We start from the raw sequence: 23,005 nt of genomic DNA on the forward strand, positions 1-23,005 counted from the left end.
AAAAGTGTTGGTTTTGAGCTATAAAGCCTTAAAGGGCTCAGGACCCAATACCTCAAGGACTGCCTCTCCCCATATGAACCAACCCGGACCCTGCGATCATCATCTGAGGCCCTTCTTTGTGTGCCTCTTCCGCAAGAGTTCTGGAGGGTTGCAACATGAGAACAAGCCTTTTCTGCAGCCCCCCCCCCCCAAATTGTGGAATGCCATTCCCAGGAAGCCTTGCCTGGCACCTTCATTAGGTGCTGTAATAGATCTGTGGTGCTGAATGTTTAGGTTAAGTAAATATTAGGATTTAGTTAAAACTTCTATGTTGTAACTGAGATGTGCTGTAAGACTGTGTATTATGCAAGGAGTTTGAGCTGTTTAAATAGTGATTATGTGTAAAGACTGTGGATCTTACAAATAATAATAATAATAATAATAATAATAATAATAATTATTATTATTATTATTATTATTATTATTATTATTATTTATTTGTATCCCGCCCATCTGGCTGGGTTTCCCAGACCAAAAATACACTAATATGGATTTTAATTACACATAGATATTAATCTGGCTGGGGAAACACACCCAGATGGGCATTGTATAAGTAGATGATGATGATGATGATGTTATGAGAAAAAAACTGCTCCCTTCCTCTTATGGGGTAACCAAGAGCCCATATAGAGTCCTTTTGTAGGTTCTCTATCGGTTGAAGAAAATAACAGAGACCAACCAGAGAATATTGAGAAGCAAAGCAGCTAGTATGTCTGATCTTTATTAAAGCTGTTGAAATTGGGTACTCCCCCACACACACAGGAAGGGGGGGAGGGACCCCGAGCCATGTGCACAAGCCCTTATATAGACATTTTAAATTGCCCGTCCTGGAGTCCAAGACCACCCCTAGAAACATCATACATACATCACAGAAGGGCTGTGGCCCAAGACCCACCCCATCAGAGAGGGGGTGGAAATCTGGGTGTGTTGTTTCTTTCTAGTTACAGATAGGTAGCCGTGTTGGTCTGCCATAGTCAAAATAAATCTGACATCAAGAATCACAAAACAGAGAAACCAGTAGGAGAACACTTCAATCTCCCAGGACATTCTATACAAGATCTCAAAGTAGCTGTTTTACTACAAAGGAATTTCAGAAATAGACTGGAAAGAGAAGCTGCTGAATTGCAACTCATTACCAAACTTAAAACCATGGAGAGACCTGGCCTGAACAAAGACATTGGATTCTTATCTCATTATACATGACTAAGCCATTTTTCACCTCCTCACCCCTTGCCTTTTCCTGTAAGACCTATTGCAGTCGTTAAGAGTCGTCAACGGGCTCATCTCAGCTATCTGCCAATCTCCCATTCCCACCACCCTTCTGAGTAATACCCCTCCCCACCTTCTCACTATATAGAAGGATCTGGCAACTTCTGTTTCAGTGTATCTGAAGAAGTGTGCATGCACACGAAAGTTCATACCAAAAACTAACTTAGTTGGTCTTTAAGGTGCTACTGGAAGGAATTTTTTTATTTTGTTTCTTTCTGTCAGCCAGGTTACCAGACTGGATTACCTGGGCATCCTGGCCACTCTTGTTAGGATACCTACTCAATTCCTAAATGCAGGTCACGGGTCACAGGCTCACACCCTATTCATATCTTAAATGAGCCCTTAATACAGGATTTGTGAAAGAGACAATGGGGAGATTTCTGATTTCCTTCGACTTTTCAGAGAAATATTTGAGGTCATTTTGGGAGGGAGAAAATGGTTTCCGGACTTTTCTGTTGGTTTCAGACATGGTTTACATATTTGTATGTGCTTGCTTGGTAAATTTATGAACATTATATATATATATATATGAGACCTTAAAATTCTTATAACAATTATTATTATTATTACATTCTCAAAGTCTGAGAATGTAATTAAGATCCATGTGTACTGGAATGTGCGTACCCACTTCTGAGCATCAGCAATTAGCATGTGAAGAGTAAACCTAGGTAAATGTTCTAAGTGTGTACCAGTCTGTAATCTTAGTCAATCAACGTGTTCATAAAATCAGGGAAATTCCTTTGTTAGGTGACATCTGAGGGGATTAACCAGTAGTACTGTTGTAAACAAAAATCTGCCCTTTTTCCCTTATGGGGTATCCGAGAGCCCATATAAAGTCCTTACATAGGTTCCCTGTTGATAGGAGAAAATAACAGAGGCCAACCAGAGAATATTAAGAAGCAAAGCAGCTAGTAAGCCTGATCTTTATTGCTCTGTTGCAACAGGGTCCTCACTCACCACACACATGAGGGAGGAGGAACCCAGAACAATGGCGCGCAAGGCCTTATATAGACTTTTGAAATTGCCACCCTGTAGATCAAGACAACCCCCAGAAACATCATACATGCATCACAGAAGGGATGTAACCTAAGACCACCCCACAGATACATCATACCTACATCACAGAAAAGGCGGTCTAAAACAGAAATTTGAATGTTGTTTTCCCTGTTTGCCAGGTTATCTGATTGCCTTTTCTGATAGTCTGTCACCCATTAAAATGCTGATTACTCAATTCCTGAGACAATGGGAAGGCTCCCTGACCCCGCCTCCCTCCTTGCAGGGGAAACATTTGGTCAGTTTGGGAATCAAAATGGTTTCAGGTCGGTCTTCCTGTGCTGATCTATGTATGTGCTTGGTTGGTACACTTATGAACATTTAACATATATCTAAGACCTCAAAATTCCTATCACAGTACTTAATAGCATCCAAAGAACTGACAGGTAGAATGCAACTGAATTGCAGAGGCTTATTTTTTAAGGAACGGCAGATTTAGGAGAGATGCCTTGGACTGAGTGTTGCACTGCTGTAGGAACAAGCCTCTCTTGCGATGACCATGCTGTAAGATGTGGATTCCCCTCTTGTAAACAAAATCTGCCCTTATTCCCTTATGGGGGACACAAGAGCCCTTATGGAGTCCTTTGTAGGTTCCCCATTGGCAGGAGAAAATAACAGAGGCCAACCAGAGAATATCGAGAAGCAAAGCAGCTAGTAAGCCTGATCTTTATTGATCTGTTGCAACAGGGAGGGAGGAATAACCCAGAACCAAGGTGTGCCTGCCCTTATATAAACATTTTAAATTCCCTGCCCTGGAGCTCAAGACCACCCCTCCATACATCATACATAGATCACAGAAGGGGTATAACCCAAGACCACCACCCCACAAACATCATACATACATCACAGAAAAGGCAGTCTAAAACAGAAATTTGAATGTTGTTTATCTCGTCTTACAGGTTACTTGATTAATGATCATTTGATTGGATTGCCTGGGGAGCCTGGCCAGTCTTTTGCAATGATAAATACTTAGTTCCTGAGCCAGGTCACAGGCTCACACCCTATTCATATCTTAAATGTGCCCTTTAGACAGGATTTGTGAAGGAAAATACAATGGGGAGGCGCTTCCATTTTCCTTTGACCTTGCAGAAAACATTTGGTCAGTTTGGGAATCAAAAATGGTTTCAGGTCGGTCTTCCTGTGCTGATCTATGTATGTGCTTGGTTGGTGCACTTATGAACATTTAACATATATCTAAGACCTCAAAATTCCCATCACACCTGCCCTTATTTAGACATTTTAAATTGCCTGCCCTGGAGTCCAAGACCACCCCCAGAAACCTCATACATAGATCACAGAAGGGGTGTAGCCCAAGACTACCCCCCAGATACATCATACCTACATCACAGAAAAGGCGGTCTACAATAGAAATTTGGATCCAGTAGTAGATAGGTAGCCGTGTTGGTCTGCCATAGTCAAAATAAAAAAAAATCCTTCCAGTAGCACCTTAAAGACCAACTAAGTTAGTTCTTGGTATGAGCTTTCGTGTGCATGCACACTTCTTCAGATATGTTGTTGTTTTTCCTGTCTGCCAGGTTATCTGATAATGCCTTATCTGATTGCCTTTCCTGGTAGTCTGGCCATTCCTTTGATATTGTGATTACCCCATTCCTGAGACAATGGGAAGGTTCCCTCACCCCCCCTCCCTCCTTGCAGAGAAAACATTTGGTTAGTTTGGTTAGTTTGGGAGTCAAAATGGCTGTTCCAGACATGTGGTCCACATATCTATGTACGTGCTTGATTGGTACATTTATGAACATTTATTATATACATAAGACCTTAATTTTTTTTATTACACCCCCATGCAAACTGAAGGTGTCATATGTGAATAAATCACATTTCTTAAAGCTACAACGGTCTCTGCCAAAGAAGCACAAACCCTGCGTGAGGGCCTGGAATCCCATGCGCTCTTGCTTGGCAGAGAGGGGAAGGCACCCAACTGTATCTTTAGTTGCCAGGCAAATAATAATAATTCTCTTCCCCCAGGCCTTTGGCTAATTAACAACTTAAGGCCCTTTAAACTGTCAGGGGGTAAAAAATAAACACACGGAGGGCAGCAGGTTGAGGAAGGCTGGTTGGATACCCAGAGCTGCTTCAATCAGACCTTCCTGGCTGCCAACCAGGGAGCAACCCATTTGCACTCTCTCCCAAAACTCTGCCTGCCTGCCGTGCCCATTGCCAGCTCTGCCACTGCAAGGCCCCAGGAAGTATGTCTCCTTGGCCTGACACAGAGGACAATGCTGCTGCATTGCAGACACTCACACACCGGGTGCTCAGGCATTCTCTCTGCCTCAGAAAGGACCAGGCATTTGCTCCATCCAGCCACTGAAGCTCCTGGAGCAACTCTGAGGTCTGATTTCAGCAGACTCCTCCTGCGGACAGCAGGCAGGTGCTGTAGCCTTTTCATGTTTCATCTTTGCTCACTGCTAGCAAGGAGGTTGCTGAGCAAATTGTTAGGACAGACTAGAGGGAGGAGGGGTGTATGTCTGTGTTTGTTTGTGTGTGTGTGTGTGTGTGTGTGTGTGTGTAGGATTTTTTTGGGGGGAGCGCATTACAAAATAAGGAGCCCTATGGGATTGTGTGCTTTGTTTATTCTCTGGCTCAAATTTTTCCTGCCAGCCTTAACCAGATGAGAGGAACCTTAGACTCGGGGGCCAGATCTGGCTCTCCAAACCTCTCTGTCTGGCCCTTAGAACTCTTACCAGGCCACACCCCTTCACTGGCCCTGCTTTGTACCCTCCTTGAGTGGTTATTGCGCGGCTGGAATTTGTCCTTGAACACCAGTAATGCCCCTTGCTTGCCCAGAGGCGGGTATGCAAGTGTGTGTAGAAGTTAAATTACTGCACAAAGGTAACATCCGCATCAATTGCCCCACTCACTTTTGCCTCCACACTTGCCCACCACTGGCATGTGGCCCCCAGAAGGGTGCTGACCTTTAAAGCCCTAAACAGCCTTGGTCCTGTATACCTGAAGGAGCGTCTCCACCCCCATCGTTCAGCCCGGACACTGAGGTCCAGCACCGAGGGCCTTCTGGCGGTTCCCTAATTGCAAGAAGTGAGGTTACAGGGAACCAGGCAGAGGGCCTTCTCGGTAGTGGCGCCTGCCCTGTGGAACGCCCTCCCTTCAGATGTGAAGGAAATAAGCAGCTATCCTATCTTTAAAAGACATCTGAAGGCATCCCTGTTTAGGGAAGTTTTTTAATATTTAATGCTGTCTTGTTTTTAACACTTGATTGGGAGCCGCCCAGAGTGGCTGGGGAAACTCAGCCAGATGGGCAGGGTATAAATGATAAATTATTATAATATTATTATTATATCTACGAGGGAATGTGGCCCTCGTTCTGAAAAAGGTTCCTTGCCTCTTCTCTTAATTAACCAGGGTTTGAAACCAGGGATTAGGGAACTATAGTTAAGCAATCTGCCCGTGATTACAAGCCTCTTTGGTATCTGTTGGCTCTGACTCTTCTCCCTCCCACTTCAGTACCTGCAAGTTCAAGAGGAAGGTGTTCAGCAGGTGCCGAAGAGGCAACAGAGACGGGAGGGAGAGAATACCAAAGGGGGGCAGCCGCCGCCGCCACACCTACATTGTATGGAATGGACCTCCTGCTAAGATGGTATCTACAGGAAACCCACAGCAATCAGCTGGGTATATAAGGCGTGAGGGGATCTTCAGTTCAGAGACACCTTCCAGGCAGGTAAAGAAAACACTCGGGGTTCAAAGCAGTACCAGTGAAGGGTGTGGCCTGGGTTGAGTTCTGAGGGCCATATGCAAAGAGCCGCAGGTTCTCCACCCTCACCCCCCTCACCCCACTGTAGACAACACTGAGACAAAAGGTTTTTCTTAGTATAAGGCAGCTTCTTGGGTTCTTGCTTCTAGGAATCTGCCCATGAACTCACTGCCCTTTTTCTGTTTTCCTTTTCAGGTGATCGCGATGGTGCATCAGGGGAAGAACTGGAAGTCCATGTGTAAGGGCCTCGTCCTGGGGACTCTCCTAACCAGCTTCATGCTGCTGCTGTACTCCTACGCCGTCCCACCCTTACAAGTCAGCATGACAGAGTGAGTGAGTCTGGTGCGCATAGGAGAAGACGTGTGGACCAAGAGACCATGAGCGGAACCACAGTCTGTTCTGCCTCCACTGAAAGGCTCTCAGAACAGAATAGATGCACAAAGGAGAGTGAAGGGATTGAGCCCTGATGTGGTAGAATGGACTGTACCACTTCAGGCGGCAGGTGGGGGGGGGTCTGTTTTCTTTCTTTTGGGGGCATGCAGGAAAATTCCCTGCAAGTAGAAAACTTGACATATGTGGGGGCTGGGCAAGAAATGTTATCCTTGATATGCTAGCTTTCTGTTTTCAAGGAACTGGGTTTTGTGTGTGGGAGGGTTAATGTTGGAAAGCACTGTACTGGTACAGTCCACTCTGCCACTGGTGAATATGTCCCTCTGGAATCTCCAATGTGGCGTCTGTAGCCTCAAAGCACCCTCGGTCACCCCTCGGTGCCCACCAAGGCCCTCTGCACCTCCCATTTTTTTTAGCAAACTACAGTTAAGAAAATGTGGTGAGCATGTATCTCTCTCGCACCACTCAGAGATTCTAGGGGTACCAGGCACACTTACGAGGGTCTGTGTTTCCTTTTAGAATAAGGAGGCACAGTGGAGTCTGTAGTGTTTTTATGATATATGGTTTATTTACACATATATACAACCTGAGCCTACTATGGAGGGTTTCAGAGCATTAGCACCCCAAAAGGGCCCCTATACGTCTCTCATAGGCATAGCAGAGTTGGGTTTGCAAGCAGAGAAATCAGCCATGTTCTCTGTGTCTCTTTGTCACAGCCAGCTCACATAAAGCTCAGACCCCACTTCCTCTCTTTGCCAAACTGCTTGCCAAAATGGCACTTTTTCCTGTGTTTGGTTAAGTCATCCACTTGGAAATCCTAAACCCCTTTCATCTCTGCCCACCAACACACAACTGAAGGAGGAACCCCTCCTTCATTATATGGTATATCTTCACTCACTGTAACCCTGGAAACTTCCCCCTTCCAACTCTATGATTGACTTTTGCTAAATACCTAGAGCTCAAGGTCTCCTGCCTTGTTGATGGCTTTCTTTATGGGTTAATGGCTCTGCCTTTGCTCCATAATTGCCCATACCCAGGCCTTTCCTGGTCAGGAAAACAAGTCCAGCCTGTATTTTTACACTGTTGAATTGTTGTTGTTGTTATTTATAAAAAAAATTATACTGCCCTACACCTTCAGGTCTCAGAAAGGTTCAATGTTAAATCCACTGATTAAATTCCAACATTTACTAAAGCCAGGAATTAGGGGTTTGCTTAAATTCTAACCCCTTTACTTAATCCAGAGATTTTAGGGGAGTCTTGCCCCCCACAAACTTAAAACAATATATTTCAGGGGTCGGAGGTCATGGTAAAGAGGTGTATCTTGAGCATATGGTGAAAACTGTTTGATGAAGATACCAGATGCACCTCTGTGGGGAGGGAGTTCCACAATTCAGGGACTACCACAGAGAAAGTCCTCTCCTGGGCCACCATTCTCTGCACTTTGGAGGGTGGCAGAACTCTCTCTGCAGATCTTAACACACAAAGATCTTGGTAGTGATGGAGATGGTCTTTCAGATATTTGTGGCCTAGGTCATTTAGGGATTTAAGTACTATTGAGAGCATCTTGAACTGGGCCCAGAACACATTGGCAATCAGTTACCTCCTCTAGCAAACCACATTCAAGTCCTGAAAATGAATGTCCAGTGGAAACTGGAAGCTAGAGGAAGGTCTGGGACCTTTGCCAAGCATAGTGCAGTCAAGGAGAGCTCCTTATGCATTCCTGGAGAGATCCTCATTGTCCACCTTGCTTTCCCCTTAGGGTCCCAATCCCCTACTCGTGCTCTTCCTACCCTTCCCAGGCTCGGCTGCTGGCTTTGGCCAACGGTAGCCACAGTCCACAGAAGTGTCATCCCAAGCTGGACATCATGTTCCTGAAGACCCACAAGACAGCCAGCAGCACCATAATCAACATCCTCTTCCGCTTTGGGGAGAAGCACCGCCTGAAGTTCGCCTTTCCCAGCGGACGCAACGACTTCTACTACCCCTCCTTCTTTGAGCGGAGTCAAGTGCAGGACTACCAGCCCGGCATGTGCTTCAACATCATCTGCAACCACATGCGCTTCCATTATGAGGAAGTGCGCAAGCTGCTACCAGCCGACACCATCTTTGTCACCGTGCTGCGGGACCCCGCCTACCTCTTTGAGTCCTCCTTCCACTATTTTGGGCGCCTCATTCCCATGACCTGGAAGTTGTCAGACGACGATAAGCTGGCCGAATTCCTGCAGGACCCTTGGCGTTACTATGATCCCAATGGATTTGGTGCACATTACCTCCAGAATCTCCTCTTCTTCGACTTGGGCTATGACAGTAGCATGAATGCCAACAGCCCTCTAGTTGAACAGTACATCCGTGAAGTGGACGAGCGTTTCCACCTGGTCATGCTGCTAGAGTACTTTGACGAGTCATTGGTGCTTCTGAAGGACTTGCTCTGCTGGGAGCTGGAAGACATCATCTACTTCAAGCTCAACGCCCGGAATGATTCCAGCGTCTCCAGGCTGACAGACGAGCTCTACCAGAAGGCCACGGCCTGGAATCTCATAGACGCCAAACTCTACCACTACTTCAATGCCACCTTCTGGCGCAAGGTGGAAGCCTACGGGCGTGAGAGGATGGCCAGGGACGTGGCCAGGCTTCAGGAAGAGAATGAGAAGATGAAGAACATCTGCATTGACGGGGGCCGCCCGGTGGACGCCAGCGCCATCCAGGAATCCAGCATGCAACCGTGGCAGCCGTTTGGCAAAAAGACCATCCTGGGCTACAATCTGAAAAAGAGGATCAACAAGAAGCACCGGAAGCTCTGCCGCAAGATGCTAACCCCTGAGATCCAGTACCTGACGGACCTGGGGGCCAACATCTGGGTCACCAAGCTGTGGAGCTGGGTGCGCGAGTTCCTCAAGTGGTAGGAGGGCCACACAATCCCTGCTCCTGACAAACATGTGCCCCGTCCAAGAGAACAACCAGGTGCTTTCATTTTGGTCCTCCCAACCATCCTCCCCCCCCCTACCCACACTTCTACTTTACCTTAGCTGGTCAGATACGGCTCCTGCTTGCCACCAGCCAAGGCTTGAACTAGCCTCAGAATGAAAAGGGACAGCAAGCTTGAGCGGTTAAAAGGAGAGGAATGGCCTAAGGCCAAGGGAAGGCACGATCAAATCATCCATTTGGGCCCAGGCTGTGCCAGGAGGGGGATGTTGCGGCACAGGCAAGGGCTGAAGTAGGTGGGCCCCCGCCACCCCTGGGTGCCCTGCAGAGTCCAAACACTTGAGCCGGCCCCACTGTTTCAGCTGAGAGCAGAGCAAGCAGTCGCAGACAACTGCATCTGGACACCTCTGCCAATTTGCAGCATTTTGCTAACTCTTTAGAGCTCAGATTTTCTTCCTCTTGACTCTCGTTTCAAACTGCTGTGAACAGTGATGGATGAGCTGCCACCACCCTGCTTCCTGTGTCCTCCTGGTTGGGAGAAACTTGGGGGAAGTGGCTGCTTGTTTGTGCTTGTGTGGCTATTCGCACATGTATGCGTTTGCATGTACTGACAGATGCTCCTTTCTAAAGAAGGGAAGTCAACGCACGTGTAATTTGCTCACATCTGCAGGGATGGACAAAGGATGTGCTGGATGGGCAGCACGTTTCTGAACATGTGCGCGAAGACGCAAATAGTGGACGTCTGTCTATGGGCATATCTATACCACGGACTTAAAACTAGTTAAATCAGGGGTAGCCAACACCTTGCCTCCAGATGTGGTTGGGCTGATAGGGAAATTCTGATGGGGGACGATGGAACCCAACAACATCTGGAGGGCACCACGTTGGCTAACCCCACGTTAAATAGTAATTCCCCTGAGAATCCAGGGCACTGTAATTCTGTGAGAGGGAGGCAGAGACCCTGGTTAGCATCCTCACTGTAGGAGAGCTCCCAGGGTGGTCACCCTCAGCAGTTAAATCAATAGCCAACTGCTATGCATGTGTAGCGTAGATATTGTCCATGTGGGGGACTGAAACATTACTGCAAACAGATTAACTGTGAATGAGTGTGTGTGTTTGTGTATGTTAATTGCACACGCAAGTTAAGCTCCAACACAAAGGTGGCGTTTCGCCCCTGCGTGTTGTTGGCAGTGCACTCCTAAGACTGAAACAGCCCAGTGTCTTTTGTTCCGTGGGAGGGGGGGGGATGATCGAGTGTGTTCCTTTGTGCACTGAAATCTGCCTCTGTTTCAGACAGATGCGTGAGAGGCAACAAGAAACTGTGGATTGCACTGACTCACCTGGCAGCGATAGACTGGACAGCAGCCTTTGCCCACCTGGGGCCCTCCAGAGGTTTGGCACCACAGCTCCCATCAGCCCCAGACGGCAACCACTGTCTGGGGCTGATGGGAGTTGTAGCGCAGAAAGAACATCAGGAGGGCCCAGGGTAGGCAAAGGCTGCTGTACAGAGTACATTAATGCCAGAATTGACACACTTCCTTTCCTTTTAGTTCTAGGAGAACCATCAAGGGCACCTTTGACTTTCTTAATCCTCTATAGGTGGGGAAAGATCAGCCATGTCCTTAGCAGATCCCTCTTTTAATCACATTCTGGTGCTTACAAATAGCTGCTTTGGAGGTATACAATAAAATGCCCAGTAAAACTGGGACTCGGGTTTGCCAGCAAAGGCTGTTCTTGCCATCTCTCTCTCTCTCTCTCTCTCTCTCTCTCTCTCTCTCTCTCTCTCTCTCTCTCTCTCACTCTGTGTGTGTGTGTGTGTGTGTGGTTGGTTTCATCTGCTTATGCTCCCTCTCTTTTGCTCATAAAAACACTTTTAAAAAATTGCTTAGCAGTTAGCAAGAAGTGGGGGGTGGGTTGTATTGTTTTTTTTAAAGCAGCTTCAGCAATGGGGCTGTTAGGACAGAAGGCACCACTAAGTATGTAGCTGAGCAAATGGCATGAGGGTTGAAATGCTCTCCATCTGCTGCCATCGCCAACCCAAGACACTCAAACCACAGTAAGCAACAAAGAAAAAGGCCACATTCCCACCATACATTTAAAGTGCTATGCTACTACTTTAAACAGTCATGGCTTTCCCCAGGTAATTCTGGCAGCTGTAGTTTGTTGCAGGCCCTGTTAGGAGACCCCTATTCCTCCTTGCAAAACTACAATTTCCAGAGCTCTCTTTGAAGAACGATTTATTGTTAAACCATGCTGAGAACTGTGGCTCTGGAATTGGGAATAGGGGGTCTCCTATCAACTCCTAGAATTCTTTGGGTGAAGCCATGCCTATTTAAAATAGTATCATAACGCTTTAAATGTATGGTGCGAAGGTGACCAACCCAAAAGTGCCATGTCGCCCTAAACCCTCAGCCTCACGTGAGCAAAGGCTCTTGGGGAACATAAAACTATAGACCCTCTTGACGTATAGCTGGAAGACCTCAGGACTGCACGCCATACATACAAAGCACGTTCAACATTTAAAGCACAGGGCTTCCCTCAAAGAAGTAGTTTCTCCCCTATAGAGCTACAATTCCCAGCACCCTTAACAAACTACAGTTCCCATGATTCTTGAGGGGGGGAGCCATGTGCTTTAAATGTATGGTGTGTTTACAGTGTTAGTTAAAGGTCCTTGGGAGCTGAGTCATTTCAGACTGAGTGCTCCTCATCAACTCAGGTTGAATTCTCCACCCTGGAACACTACCTAGACAAACCCAATCTGTGCCAATGTACCTCTTTCTGCGATTATGGAGGCCTGGGACTCCGGCTGTGTACACACCACACATTGCAAGCACACGGCTTCCCCCAAAGAATCCTGGGGACCATAGTTTACCTATAACGGAGCCATTGTTCCCAGCCCCCTGAACAAACTACCGTTTCCAGGATTCTTTTGAGAAAGCGCTGTGATTTTAATGTATGATGTATGGATGTGACCCTTGTCATCATCTTCATCACCCAGCAGAGCCATTTTCCAGACACCTCTGTGGGGTTGGTCCACAGGATGCAGAATGCTGCTTGCTGTCTTCCTCCAAACTTCCGCCGTCCCTGCCAGAGCTAATGTCCTCGCTGGTTGGAGGGTCCTGGAGTTTCTCTCCTCAAAGAGGAGGTGTCAGCCCTGACAAGCAACGGGATCTGATGAGGACTAGTGTGCTTACAGGGAGGGCTCTACTCAGAATGCGAGAGAGGAATGGTGGAAGGGAGGAGGCTTCCCAGTTGCTGCTTCTCACTGCAACAAAAAAACAAAAGAAAACCCAGGAGAGGCGTCTGCCTACACACCATACATTTAAAGCACATGGCTTCCCCCAAAGAATTCTGGGAGCTGTAGACTACCCTTCGCAGTTCCCAGCACCCTTAACAACGTCCAGTTCCCAGAATTCTTTGGGAGAAGTCATGTGCTTTTAATGTGCACAAGTATTTCCACCACAAAGGAGTTGCTTAGGAACTGGGTGGTGCTAAAAGGCAACCAAAATGTGGGGAGTGTACTCAGAAGGGTACGGTGAGGGAGATCCTTTTGGGGCTCCCCCCTTTGCCCCATGTATGACTTCAGGGACAGCCAAGGTGGGGCCCTCCAGAAGCCATTGAACTTCAGCTGCTACCAGCACCTGCAGCCAGCAACCGTTAGGGATGATGGGAGCCAACCCTGTTGGCTACTGCTGGTCCTACTGTGACTGATAACAATAGTTCAGAACAGCATCACTTCCTGTCTGTTCCATCACAGCTCTCTCTCGCTCTCTCTGTGTATATATACCTACAAACACACACCATTAACTCAGTATAGATGTCTAATGTTCTCCACTTGTAAAGACGAGAAATTTTAAAAATCACTATAATTTTGTAAAATAATTATAATGTAAGGCTGTTTATAATACAAAGGTCTTTGAGCTGTTCAGACTCTTGATTCCTTTTCCCCCACTTGTAGTGGTGGCGTGAGCTGGGGTGGGTTGGGGTGTGGGTGTGGCGAAGGACCATGGCTCAGCGGTCCTGTCTGAAACCTTGGAGAGCTGCTGCCAGTCAGTGTAGACAATACTGAGCAGGATGGACCAATGAACCGACTCGGTATGAGGCAGCCTATGTGATACCAGTAGCACCTTAAAGACCAACTACGTAAGTTAGTTCTTGGTATGAGCTTTTGTGTGCATGCACACTTCTTCAGTGTGTAGCTGAAGAAGTGTGCATGCACACGAAAGCTCATACCAAGAACTAACTTAGTTGGTCTTTAAGGTGCTACTGGAAGGAATTTTTTTATTTTGACTATGGCAGACCAACACGGCTACCTATCTGTATGTGATACCAGCTAGCGAAGGAATTGCAGAGTAGTGTTTCTGGAGCTCAGCAGAGCCTATCTAGTGACATCATCACAGGAGAACCTCCCAACGGACAACTGTGTCCCATGAGAATCAGGACACTTCCAGGCATTTGCCATTTGGGGGGTGGGATTCAATCACATACTGGCGATTTCAGGGTGCACAACTGATGTTGAATTGGTGCTCTTCCACAATCAACCTGTCTCTTCGCCCCACCCCTCAAAATGAATGTGTTGTGATAAGGAAGGCAATGGGGAAAGGCACCGCAAAGTGCAGGACAATATTTGCTTGGTGTACCATTGTCTAACCTCCCCATGCACAAATCAAAACAAATGTTTCATAACTACCCAACATAATCTTGCTGCAAACTTTTTGCAAGTAAATCAGGTTGAACGCTCGATAAACAATTTGTTGAGAAGCAACCCCAGTTGCTTAGGGGAGGTCCATTTGAATTTTCTGCCTCAGGCACCAAATTGCATTGCGCTGGCTCTGAGCAGCAGAGGAGGATGAGCAGAGACCGCTGGGCCAAGGGGGTGGATCAATGGGGAGAGTGGATCCACCCCATTCATATATTTAAAACACATCATCCAACACACATTTAAAGCACAGGATGTTCTTCTGTACATTAAGATTCAAAAGCGCGTGTAAAATATGCAAAGGCCCAGGTGACAGTCTTAATGCATGCCATATGATCGCAAGCCTTTCCACCCAGAAGTCATTCCTGCTGTGTTCCGGGCAGCTTACTCTCAAGTTAGTGCACTTACAATGGTGGCTTTATTAGGATGCAAAGTCTGCTGAACTCAGTGGTACATAAAATGTGTTGACCAGCTGAGTCCTCCGCCACAACTCCTCATCTGTATAAAGGCCTGTATTTGCATACATTTGCAGTTAAGTATGAAATGAGAATTAAAAGCACCTCTGAGCACATGAGCCTTTCTCTCCTCAGAGAGTAACTGCAGGCTCCTTGCTACTTACCACACATGCAGAATTAAAGAGCAAGGCTTTTACACAGGTCTGGGCCTCTGACACCTACACAACCCCTCAGTTTTCCTTGAGAACACAATAATCTATCTGGGAGTGAAGCTTCTCCAAGCTGATAGCTTACGGGGGTGTTTTGTACACCACCCAGAAATTCAAACCAGCCTTTCACCATTGCTAGAGTTGCCAACTGACCAGGCGGGGGGGGGGGGAGAGCACGAAGTTTGCTCTGTGCCTTTAATGCTGCTGTTGTGCTGTGAATATTGTTAGGTGACCCACACAGAGATAAGTGTCATCAGCTGCTAACATCTGCACATCAGACTATTGCTAAAGACACAGTTACAGTGGCTGGTGGGAAAAGCTGGTGATTCTAAACAGCTCTGTATGGGCTGAAAGTATATTGCCCAGTTTTACTTGCTTTTATCATTGCAATAGTTTTATCTCTTTTTGTAATAACTGTATATATTACATTGGGACCTTATGCTGAAGAGTGGACAAGGAAGTTTATAATAAATAAAACAGATAATGCCATTGCTGTAACCATTGGGTCATCCTTCCCTTTAACAGGTTGCATCTCTCTCACCCCTTTGGGTAGATACATGTTCCCAGCCCACCCCCATTAAAGCAGGTACATGGTGATAAAACTCAACAGTGCTTTTCTAGCAGAACAGACCCAAAACGGGCTGTTTGCAATAAGAAAAGTGATTGTGGAGGGGGAAACAACATTTTACATCTGGTGTGCTCCCTCCACCGGTTTGGGAAATGGTATGTCCACACGATTAACCACAATCCACATCAATCCTAGATGTGTTTTGTTGTTTTAAATGAAATGTGCTACATTTTGATGCATTCCTCCCCAAACCCACTTAAATCTGTACTGGAAAAAGTTAGCTGCATTTTAAGCCTGTAATGTGCACATAGACTAAGACTAACCGTTTGATGGGGGTGGCATCCAGCTTTTGCACACACAAACACTCAGCCAACAGAAGAGCTCAGATGCCCTTTTATCACCAGTGTCTTCAGCGATTACCTCTGGGGAAGGTGCTCCCTTCCTGATGGAGAGGGAGGCTGATCAAAAGGAATCCTCAGCACCTGTGCCCTGGGAAAGTAGCTCAAGCCGCCCCCAGAAGGTGGGAGCAGGTATAAACAGGTGCTTCAGAGTAAGCTGAAAGGCTGGTGTCTACCTTCTTTCTGAACTGGAAGCCGAGAGCGTCAATATGCGGTTGCAGAAGAGGAGCTTGGTGGTGTTTGCCTGGAGTTTGGTGGTTGCTTCTGCTGCTGCTCAGAGTGGTAAGTTGCATTATCTTTTCTCCTGCAAATTGCATTTCTCTCCTTGCACTGGGAAGGGCTGCTGGGCTTGCATCCCCTTTGCTGTGGGTTTTGAGGCTTGAGGGGGTGACCATGGGTATCTCTTCTTACTCTCTGCCCTCTACAAGCCTCTGAGGGAGGCTTATGTTGAAAACAATAGGGCTGAGGCCCTCCCGTGGCCAATGTGGGCTGAGAAGGCACTTGAACCCAGAAGTGCCCCTCTCCTACCCTTGCATCTAGACCTGTTTTGTTCCTGCATTTCAAAATATCGTTATGGCATTATTATTGCATTTATACCCTATCTACAAAAGTACACAGGGCAGCTTACCTAAAATCTATAAACCAATACAGTGGTACCTCGGGTTAAGTACTTAATTCGTTCCAGAGGTTTGTACTTAACCTGAAACTGTTCTTAACCTGAAGCACCACTTTAGCTAATGGGGCCTCGTGCTGCTGCTGCGCCACAGGAGTACGATTTCTGTTCTCATCCTGAAGCAAAGTTCTTAACCTGAAGCACTATTTCTGGGTAAGCAGAGTCTGTAACCTGAAGCGTATGTAACCTTAGGTACCACTGTATTTAAAAAGCAACATCCACATTTTTGGGGGCGGGGTGCACATTACAAAATAAAGAGCCCTATTGGATTGTGTGCTTTATTTATTCTCTGGCTCAATTTTTTCCTGCCAGCCTTAACCAGATGAGAGGAACCTTAGACTCAGGGGCCAGATCTGGCTCTCCAAACCTCTCTGTCTGGCCCTTGGAACTGTTGCCAGGCCACACCCCTTCACTGGCCCTGCTTTGTCTCCTCCTTGAGTGGTTATTGCACGGCTGGAATGTGTCCTTGAACACCAGTAATGCCCCTTGCTTGCCCAGAGGCGGGTATGCAAGTGTGTGTAGAAGTTAAATTACTGCACAAAGGTAACATCCGAATCAATTGCCCCACTCACTTTTGCCTCCACACTTGCCCACCACTGGCATGTGGCCCCCAGAAGGGTATCTACTGTTGTGACGTGGGGTTTGTGATTTCAGCTCTCTTGACATAATATGCTGGAGACAGTTCTCTAGTAACACTTCTTTATTAAGGCAAACAAGACTGAAGACTGAGGAGGGGAAAGCTACATTTATAGGGACAGGGAACTAGCTAGAAAGGATACATTTTGGAGGGAACAATATCAGGCAATCACAGTCCTGCCTTTTGGAGGAAACCAATAAGACAGAGGATCCAAATACAGCAGCTTAAATGAACCAATAGTAGCTGTACCCTTTGAAACCAAAAGGCAGTTACTTTACCCTAATGCAAATACAGACAATAATAATACAGATATAAAATCCTTTGACTCAATACACAACATCTACGAGGGAATGTGGCCCTCGTTCTGAAAAAGGTTCCTTGTCTCTTCTCTTAGCCAAGGCTTGAAACCAGGGTCTGAGGCTGTTTCCAGCAATTAGGAGGAGGAATCTCATCAGCCTTCACTGTGGTTAGCACTGATGCAACAGGGAACTGTGGTTAAGAGTAGCGGCGTAGAGTGAAATTCAAAGAGTATTTAGCTAAATATGTTAAGATAATTTAATTGGAAAAGCTTGCAAATACCAGATAGGCTTAGGATTTAAATATGTAATGTTAGAGATTAATCTGTTTAAAGTTAGAATAGAAAGATGGTAAGTGATTAAGTTAATTTTATGAGAAAATTGGTTTTGGAAAACTGTTAAAATGATATACACTGAAATTCAACTAGGGGGATTTGAGGAAGTCACAAGTCACTTAACAATGTTACTAAGATTGGTTTAAATACAGTTGTTTGTTTGTTTGTTTGTTTGTTTGTTTGTTTGTTTTGGAAAATCAATAAAAATAAATGGGGGGGAAAGAGTAGCGGCGTAGAGGCCCAGCTCCATCCTACAACCTGCCTGTGATTACAAGCCTTTTATGTATCCGTGTGCTCTGACTCTTCTCCCTCCCACTGCAGTACCTGCACCTTCCATGCCCTATAAATGCAACAGGACCAGCATCCATCTAGTGGTCAAGATGGACCCTTGGGACACAGGTCTCAGGCTGGAACCGCAATATCTGCACCTCGGCCGCTGCTCCCCTTCCTTTGAGGACAACCGGCAGGGCTTCTTCCACTTCCAGTACCACTTTAAGGAATGTGGCTTTGCACGGCTGGTGAGTTTCTGAGGGCCAGGATTTTGCAGGCTGCTGTGGTGACTTGCCGGTCACTCAGGAGGCGGCTGAAGAATGTTGCTCGTAGGGCGGAAGGTAGGGAGCCCAACAGTAGGTGGCACCAAAGCCAATGTCAGAATAAGTTAACAACTTCTTGTTTTGTGCTCCTCCTCCTCCTCCTCCTCCTCCTTTTCCCTCGTGAATTCTAAAAAGGCAGCACTGAGAATAAGGAGGCGGAAGGGGAACTCCAAGTCAGCCTCTGGGACTAGCTGTGAGTAAGAAGGCAGGCAGGTGGGAGCTGGCTGAGGACAGACTGAGGTTGGTGGGGCAATGCCTCCTTTGTCCTAATGGACCAGCCTCCATTGAGTGAACTGCAGGACAGTTCCTCATTGAGGTTTGGAGAGAAATGCCCTGAAGCTTCTCTGTGTCTCAAGAACTGAAGCGGGCTCCCATTTCAAGGTGGGTATATTACTTCCACAGGGACGCGGGTGGCGCTGTGGGTTAAACCGCAGAGCCTAGGACTTGCCGATCAGAAGGTTCAAATCCCCGCAACGGGGTGAGCTCCCGTTGCTCAGTCCCTGCTCCTGCCAACCTAGCAGTTCGAAAGCACGTCAAAGTGCAAGTAGATAAATAGGTACCACTCTGGCGGGAAGGTAAACGGTGTTTCCGTGCGCTTCTCTGGTTCGCCAGAAGCAGCTTAGTCATGCTGGCCACATGACCCGGAAGCTGTACGCTGGCTCCCTTGGCCAGTAAAGCGAGATGAGCGCCGCAACCCCAGAGTTGACCATGACTGGAGCTAATGGACAGGGGTCCCTTTACCTTTACCTATGTTACTTCCATAGTAAAAGCCTGTCGTCTATGCATTGCCAAAAAGAGGAAATGGGGGGAGGGGGCTTGAAGGGCAAACATTTGAGTAATAAACTTTGCATATGCTGAATTAAGAACAACAATAATAATTACCGGTAATAATAATAATTTATTATTTGTACCACACACACCCAGCCACTCTGGGCAGCTCCCAGTGGAATATTAAAAACACGATAAGACATGAAACATTACAAATTTCCCTAAACAGGGCATTATAATTTATTTCATCTTTGAATTACTTTCCATGAGGCATTGATTTGCAATACAATAACCTATATTAAACAGTTTAAAACAATTGCAAAGCTAAAAATTAAAAATACAAAATGGGCTGCGTTAAAATAAATTTACATATCTAGATGCAAAGTCAGAAATTTTGACAACTGCCTTCTCTTTCATACCATACATTTAAGCATCACATTTCCACTTTAAATAGTCATGGCTTCCCATAAAGTATTTTGGGAACTGTAGTTTAAGGGTGCTGGGAGTTGTGAAGAGACACCATATTCTCCTTCGCAGAACTACAATTCCCAGAGTTCCCTGGGAAGAGAGGTTGAGTGTTAAGCCATTCTAGCTGTTGTAGCTCTGAGAGGGGAATTTGGGGGAAGTTGGGGTCTCCTAGCAACTCTTGGCACCCTTCATGAACTACAGCTCCCAGAATTTTTAGGGGAAGCCACGATTGCTTAACGCGGTATGATGCTGCTTTCAACGTATGGTGTGAATGTGGGCTTTGGCTGAGCATCTATTATCTGGATGCTAACGTCTCAGTTTTTTATTCTTGCAGATCTGTGGCGCAATGGTAGAGTATTCTAGTAGCCTGGTCTACAGGCCGCCATCCACCCGGTCCAATCTCTACAGCAGGAGCCCTTTCATGGAGAGGATTAACTGTACCGAATATGAGTAAGCACTGCATGTGTGGACATGGGAAAGGCAATTTGGGGTGAAGAGGATGGATGTCAGAAGTGGAGCTGAAGTTGTGAATCCAAACACGTCTCTGTTAAGAGTTCAGCTCCGGGAGAAAAGTTCCTGTAAATTCTTTTTTTCTTTTGCAGCAGAAATCTGCTAAGAATATATGTACAGTCTGATATCTGCAGAAAAAAATATCTCATATAGTAGTTCTTAAAAGCATGGTTACTTCCTTGGAGCAGGAGGGGGGACAAATTAATAATAATAATTAATAATAATTAATATATTATTTCTATCCTGCCCATCTGGCTGGGTTTCCCAAGCCACTCTGGGCGGCTTCCAACCAAAGATTAAAAATACATTAAAACATCAGTCATTAAAAACTTCCCTTAACAGGGCTGCCTTCAGTTGTTTTCTAAATGTCATATAGTTGTTTATTTCCTTGACATCTGGTGGGAGGGCATTCCACAGGGCGGGTGCCACCACCGAGAAGGCCCTCTGCCTGGTTCCCTGTAACCTCGCTTCTCGAAGGGAGGGAACTGCCAGAAGGCCCTCGTAGCTGGAACTCAGTGACTTAAGGCTGCCATCTTATACACAGTTAGCTGGGATTGGAGGGTGCCAGGTCAAGGAAGGGTGACTTGGGGCATGTTTGGAAGATTTCTCAGAATGGTAGAGTTGTCAGGGTCCCCTGCAATGCAGGAATCGCAGCTAAAGAAGCCATTCTGCCTCTGTTTTAAAACCTCCAAGAGAGTCCACCAGCTTCTGAGGTACAGTGGTACCTCGGGTTAAGAACTTAATTCGTTCTGGAGGTCTGTTCTTAACCTGAAACTGTTCTTAACCTGAAGCACCACTTTAGCTAATGGGGCCTCCTGCTGCCGCTGCACGATTTCTGTTCTCATCTTGAAGCAAAGTTCTTAACCCGAGGTAATATTTCTGGGTTAGCGGAGTCTGTAACCTGAAGCGTCTGTAACCTGAGGTACCAGTAACCCGAGGTACCACTGTAGTTCCAGTCCACTGTTTGAACAGTTCTTAACCTCAGAAAGTTCTTCCTAATGTTTAATTAAAATATGCAAGTGAATTGTAAGGCTCCCACGCTCTCTCCAACCTCATGAAAATAAGCCCAGTTGCGCTGCAACTTGGAACTTCAAAGTGGTGAATGCACAGCGCCCATCTCGTCGCTTCACTCCCCTAGTCCACATTGAGGTGGCTCGCTGTAACACTCGCAAGGAGAGACTGACTCTCTTCTCTTCCAGCGCAGGGCGCTTGACGACGACTCCTCCACAAGGGACAACTGTCACCGTCACCGGCCATCTTTCTGCTTCCAGTGGGCTAATGTTCACCGGCACTTTAATGAATGGTAGGCAACAGGATCCAGCTGGGTGGGGTGGGGGTGGGGAGGCTCACAGTAGGCGGAGCTAGATGCATTGATAGGTGGAGCCAATGATAGGCGCAGCCTCCTAATTCCGGTGGCATGTGTGATCGAACTGTGATAATTCTGCCTGGTTGCTGAATGGAGAAGTATAATATTCTCTGGGAGGCATCTGGTTAAATTTTACTTGGAGCAGGCACACTGAAATTAACAGACCTAACTTAGACCCCCTCTGCATTATATACATTTAGAGCAGTATCGTACCACTTTAAACAGCCGTGGCTTCTCCCAGAGAGTTCAGGGAACTGTAGTTCAGCATGCTGAGAGTTGTTAGGAAGGACCTTCATCCCCCCCCCCCCGAACTACAGTTTCCAAGAGTTCCCTGGGAAGAGAAGATGATTGTTCAACAAGCCTGAGAATTGTAGCTCTGGGAGGGAAATAGGAGTCTCCAAATTACACCTGGCACCTTTAACAAACTACAGCTCCCAAGATTCTTTGGAGGAAACAATTGCCTTTTAAAGTGGAGAGTCGGTGTGGTGCAATGTTGGAGTCTGGTTAGAGTTCCTGACCAGGACCTGAGAGACCAGGCTGTGAATCCTCACTTGGCCGTGAGTCTCACTGGTTGACCCTGGGCCAGTCTCTGCCTAAATGCAATGTAATAATATTAATTAATAATAATAATAAAATTTAATTTATATCCCGCCCTCCCCAGCCAAAGCCAGGCTCAGTAAAATAACAACAGTAAAATAATACAACAGCTAACAACAACGGCTAACAACAGTAAAATAATACAGCATTGTAAAATCAATTCATTATAAAATCAGTTCAAATCAAATTATTGGCAACCATTGGGCTGGAGTTCTGTGAGGATTACCAAAGGAGGGGGTCAGGCTGTGCCTTGGCCAAAGGCTTGGTGGAACAGCTCTGTCTTGCAGGCCCTGCGGAAAGATGTCAAGTCCCGCAGGGCTCTAGCCTCTTGTGACAGAGCGTTCCACCAGATCGGAGCCACAGCCGAAAAAGTCCTGGCTCTGGTTGAGGCCAGCCTAACCTCTCTGTGGCCTGGGACCTCCAAGATGTTTTTATTTGAAGACTGTAAGGTCCTCCGTGGGACATACCAGGAGAGGCGGTCCCGTAGGACATGTAATAAGAGTGCTATAAATGTATCGTGCAGATTGGGCCTTCATAATAGCCATTAATTCCAGTGGGTCTGCTCATGAGCAGTTGAGTGCCACCCTCTGAGTTGCATCTGGGGAAATATAGCCAGCTGTAGAAAGAGTCTTGCCCTTTGTTCCACCTTGCTCTGCCCACCCCTGGCATGTGCCCACCCTCAGAGGGTTCCCCCAAGAGAATGGCAGGAAACTGGTTCCCCTTGTTGCTCCTAAAAGTGCTGCCTCTTCTGTCTTTGCAGAGGACTTCAGCGCCCCCTCATCCTCCAGCGTCTTCCCCCTGGGCTCTCAGATCCACATTCAGTTTGCTGTACAGCGTTCTTTCCACCAGCCTTTGCAGGTTTTTGTGGACGAGTGTGTGGCTGCCACAACTCCAGACCTGAGCACATCGCCCCAGAGTTACGTTGTCATTGCAAACCATGGGTGAGTCTGCACTGGCGGGTTTTGAGTTCTGTGGATGGAAGGGGAACAGCCTTACCAAGCTTACCAAATAGTTTTGGAAAACTGCTACAATG

General features: G+C 46.6%; 2 protein-coding genes across 21 annotated transcripts in view; both read left to right on the forward strand.

The window, feature by feature from the left end:
• GAL3ST1 (galactose-3-O-sulfotransferase 1) overlaps nucleotides 1-13,328 on the forward strand; it is a 37,394-nt gene extending 24,066 nt beyond the window's left edge. For 14 of the 17 annotated variants that reach the window (XM_081174966.1, XM_081174967.1, XM_081174963.1 and 11 more), the window contains 2 exons: nucleotides 6,284-6,417; nucleotides 8,238-13,328. In XM_081174966.1, coding sequence (XP_081031092.1) covers nucleotides 6,284-6,417; nucleotides 8,238-9,381 — 1,278 coding nt within the window. In that variant the 3' untranslated portion in view covers nucleotides 9,382-13,328. Of the gene's footprint in view, nucleotides 1-4,099; nucleotides 4,751-5,841; nucleotides 6,056-6,283; nucleotides 6,418-8,237 lie in introns of those variants that run through there. The other 3 variants (XM_081174965.1, XM_081174956.1, XM_081174964.1) reach the window with 2 other exon arrangements.
• A 2,113-nt stretch (nucleotides 13,329-15,441) lies between these two features.
• LOC308575819 (uncharacterized protein) overlaps nucleotides 15,442-23,005 on the forward strand; it is a 28,596-nt gene continuing 21,032 nt past the window's right edge. For 2 of the 4 annotated variants that reach the window (XR_014002941.1, XM_081174851.1), the window contains exons 1-5: nucleotides 15,442-16,011; nucleotides 17,992-18,188; nucleotides 19,834-19,949; nucleotides 21,209-21,312; nucleotides 22,733-22,913. Coding sequence is in view for 3 of the 4 variants with exons in the window: in XM_081174851.1 (XP_081030977.1) it covers nucleotides 15,939-16,011; nucleotides 17,992-18,188; nucleotides 19,834-19,949; nucleotides 21,209-21,312; nucleotides 22,733-22,913 (671 nt within the window). In the remaining variant the exon portion in view is untranslated. Of the gene's footprint in view, nucleotides 16,012-16,562; nucleotides 16,946-17,991; nucleotides 18,189-18,400; nucleotides 18,645-19,833; nucleotides 19,950-21,208; nucleotides 21,313-22,732; nucleotides 22,914-23,005 lie in introns of those variants that run through there. The other 2 variants (XM_081174852.1, XM_081174853.1) reach the window with 2 other exon arrangements.

Source organism: Podarcis bocagei (assembly GCF_964188305.1).
Source record: "Podarcis bocagei genome assembly, chromosome: 16".
NCBI classification, from domain to species: Eukaryota; Metazoa; Chordata; class Lepidosauria; order Squamata; family Lacertidae; genus Podarcis; species Podarcis bocagei.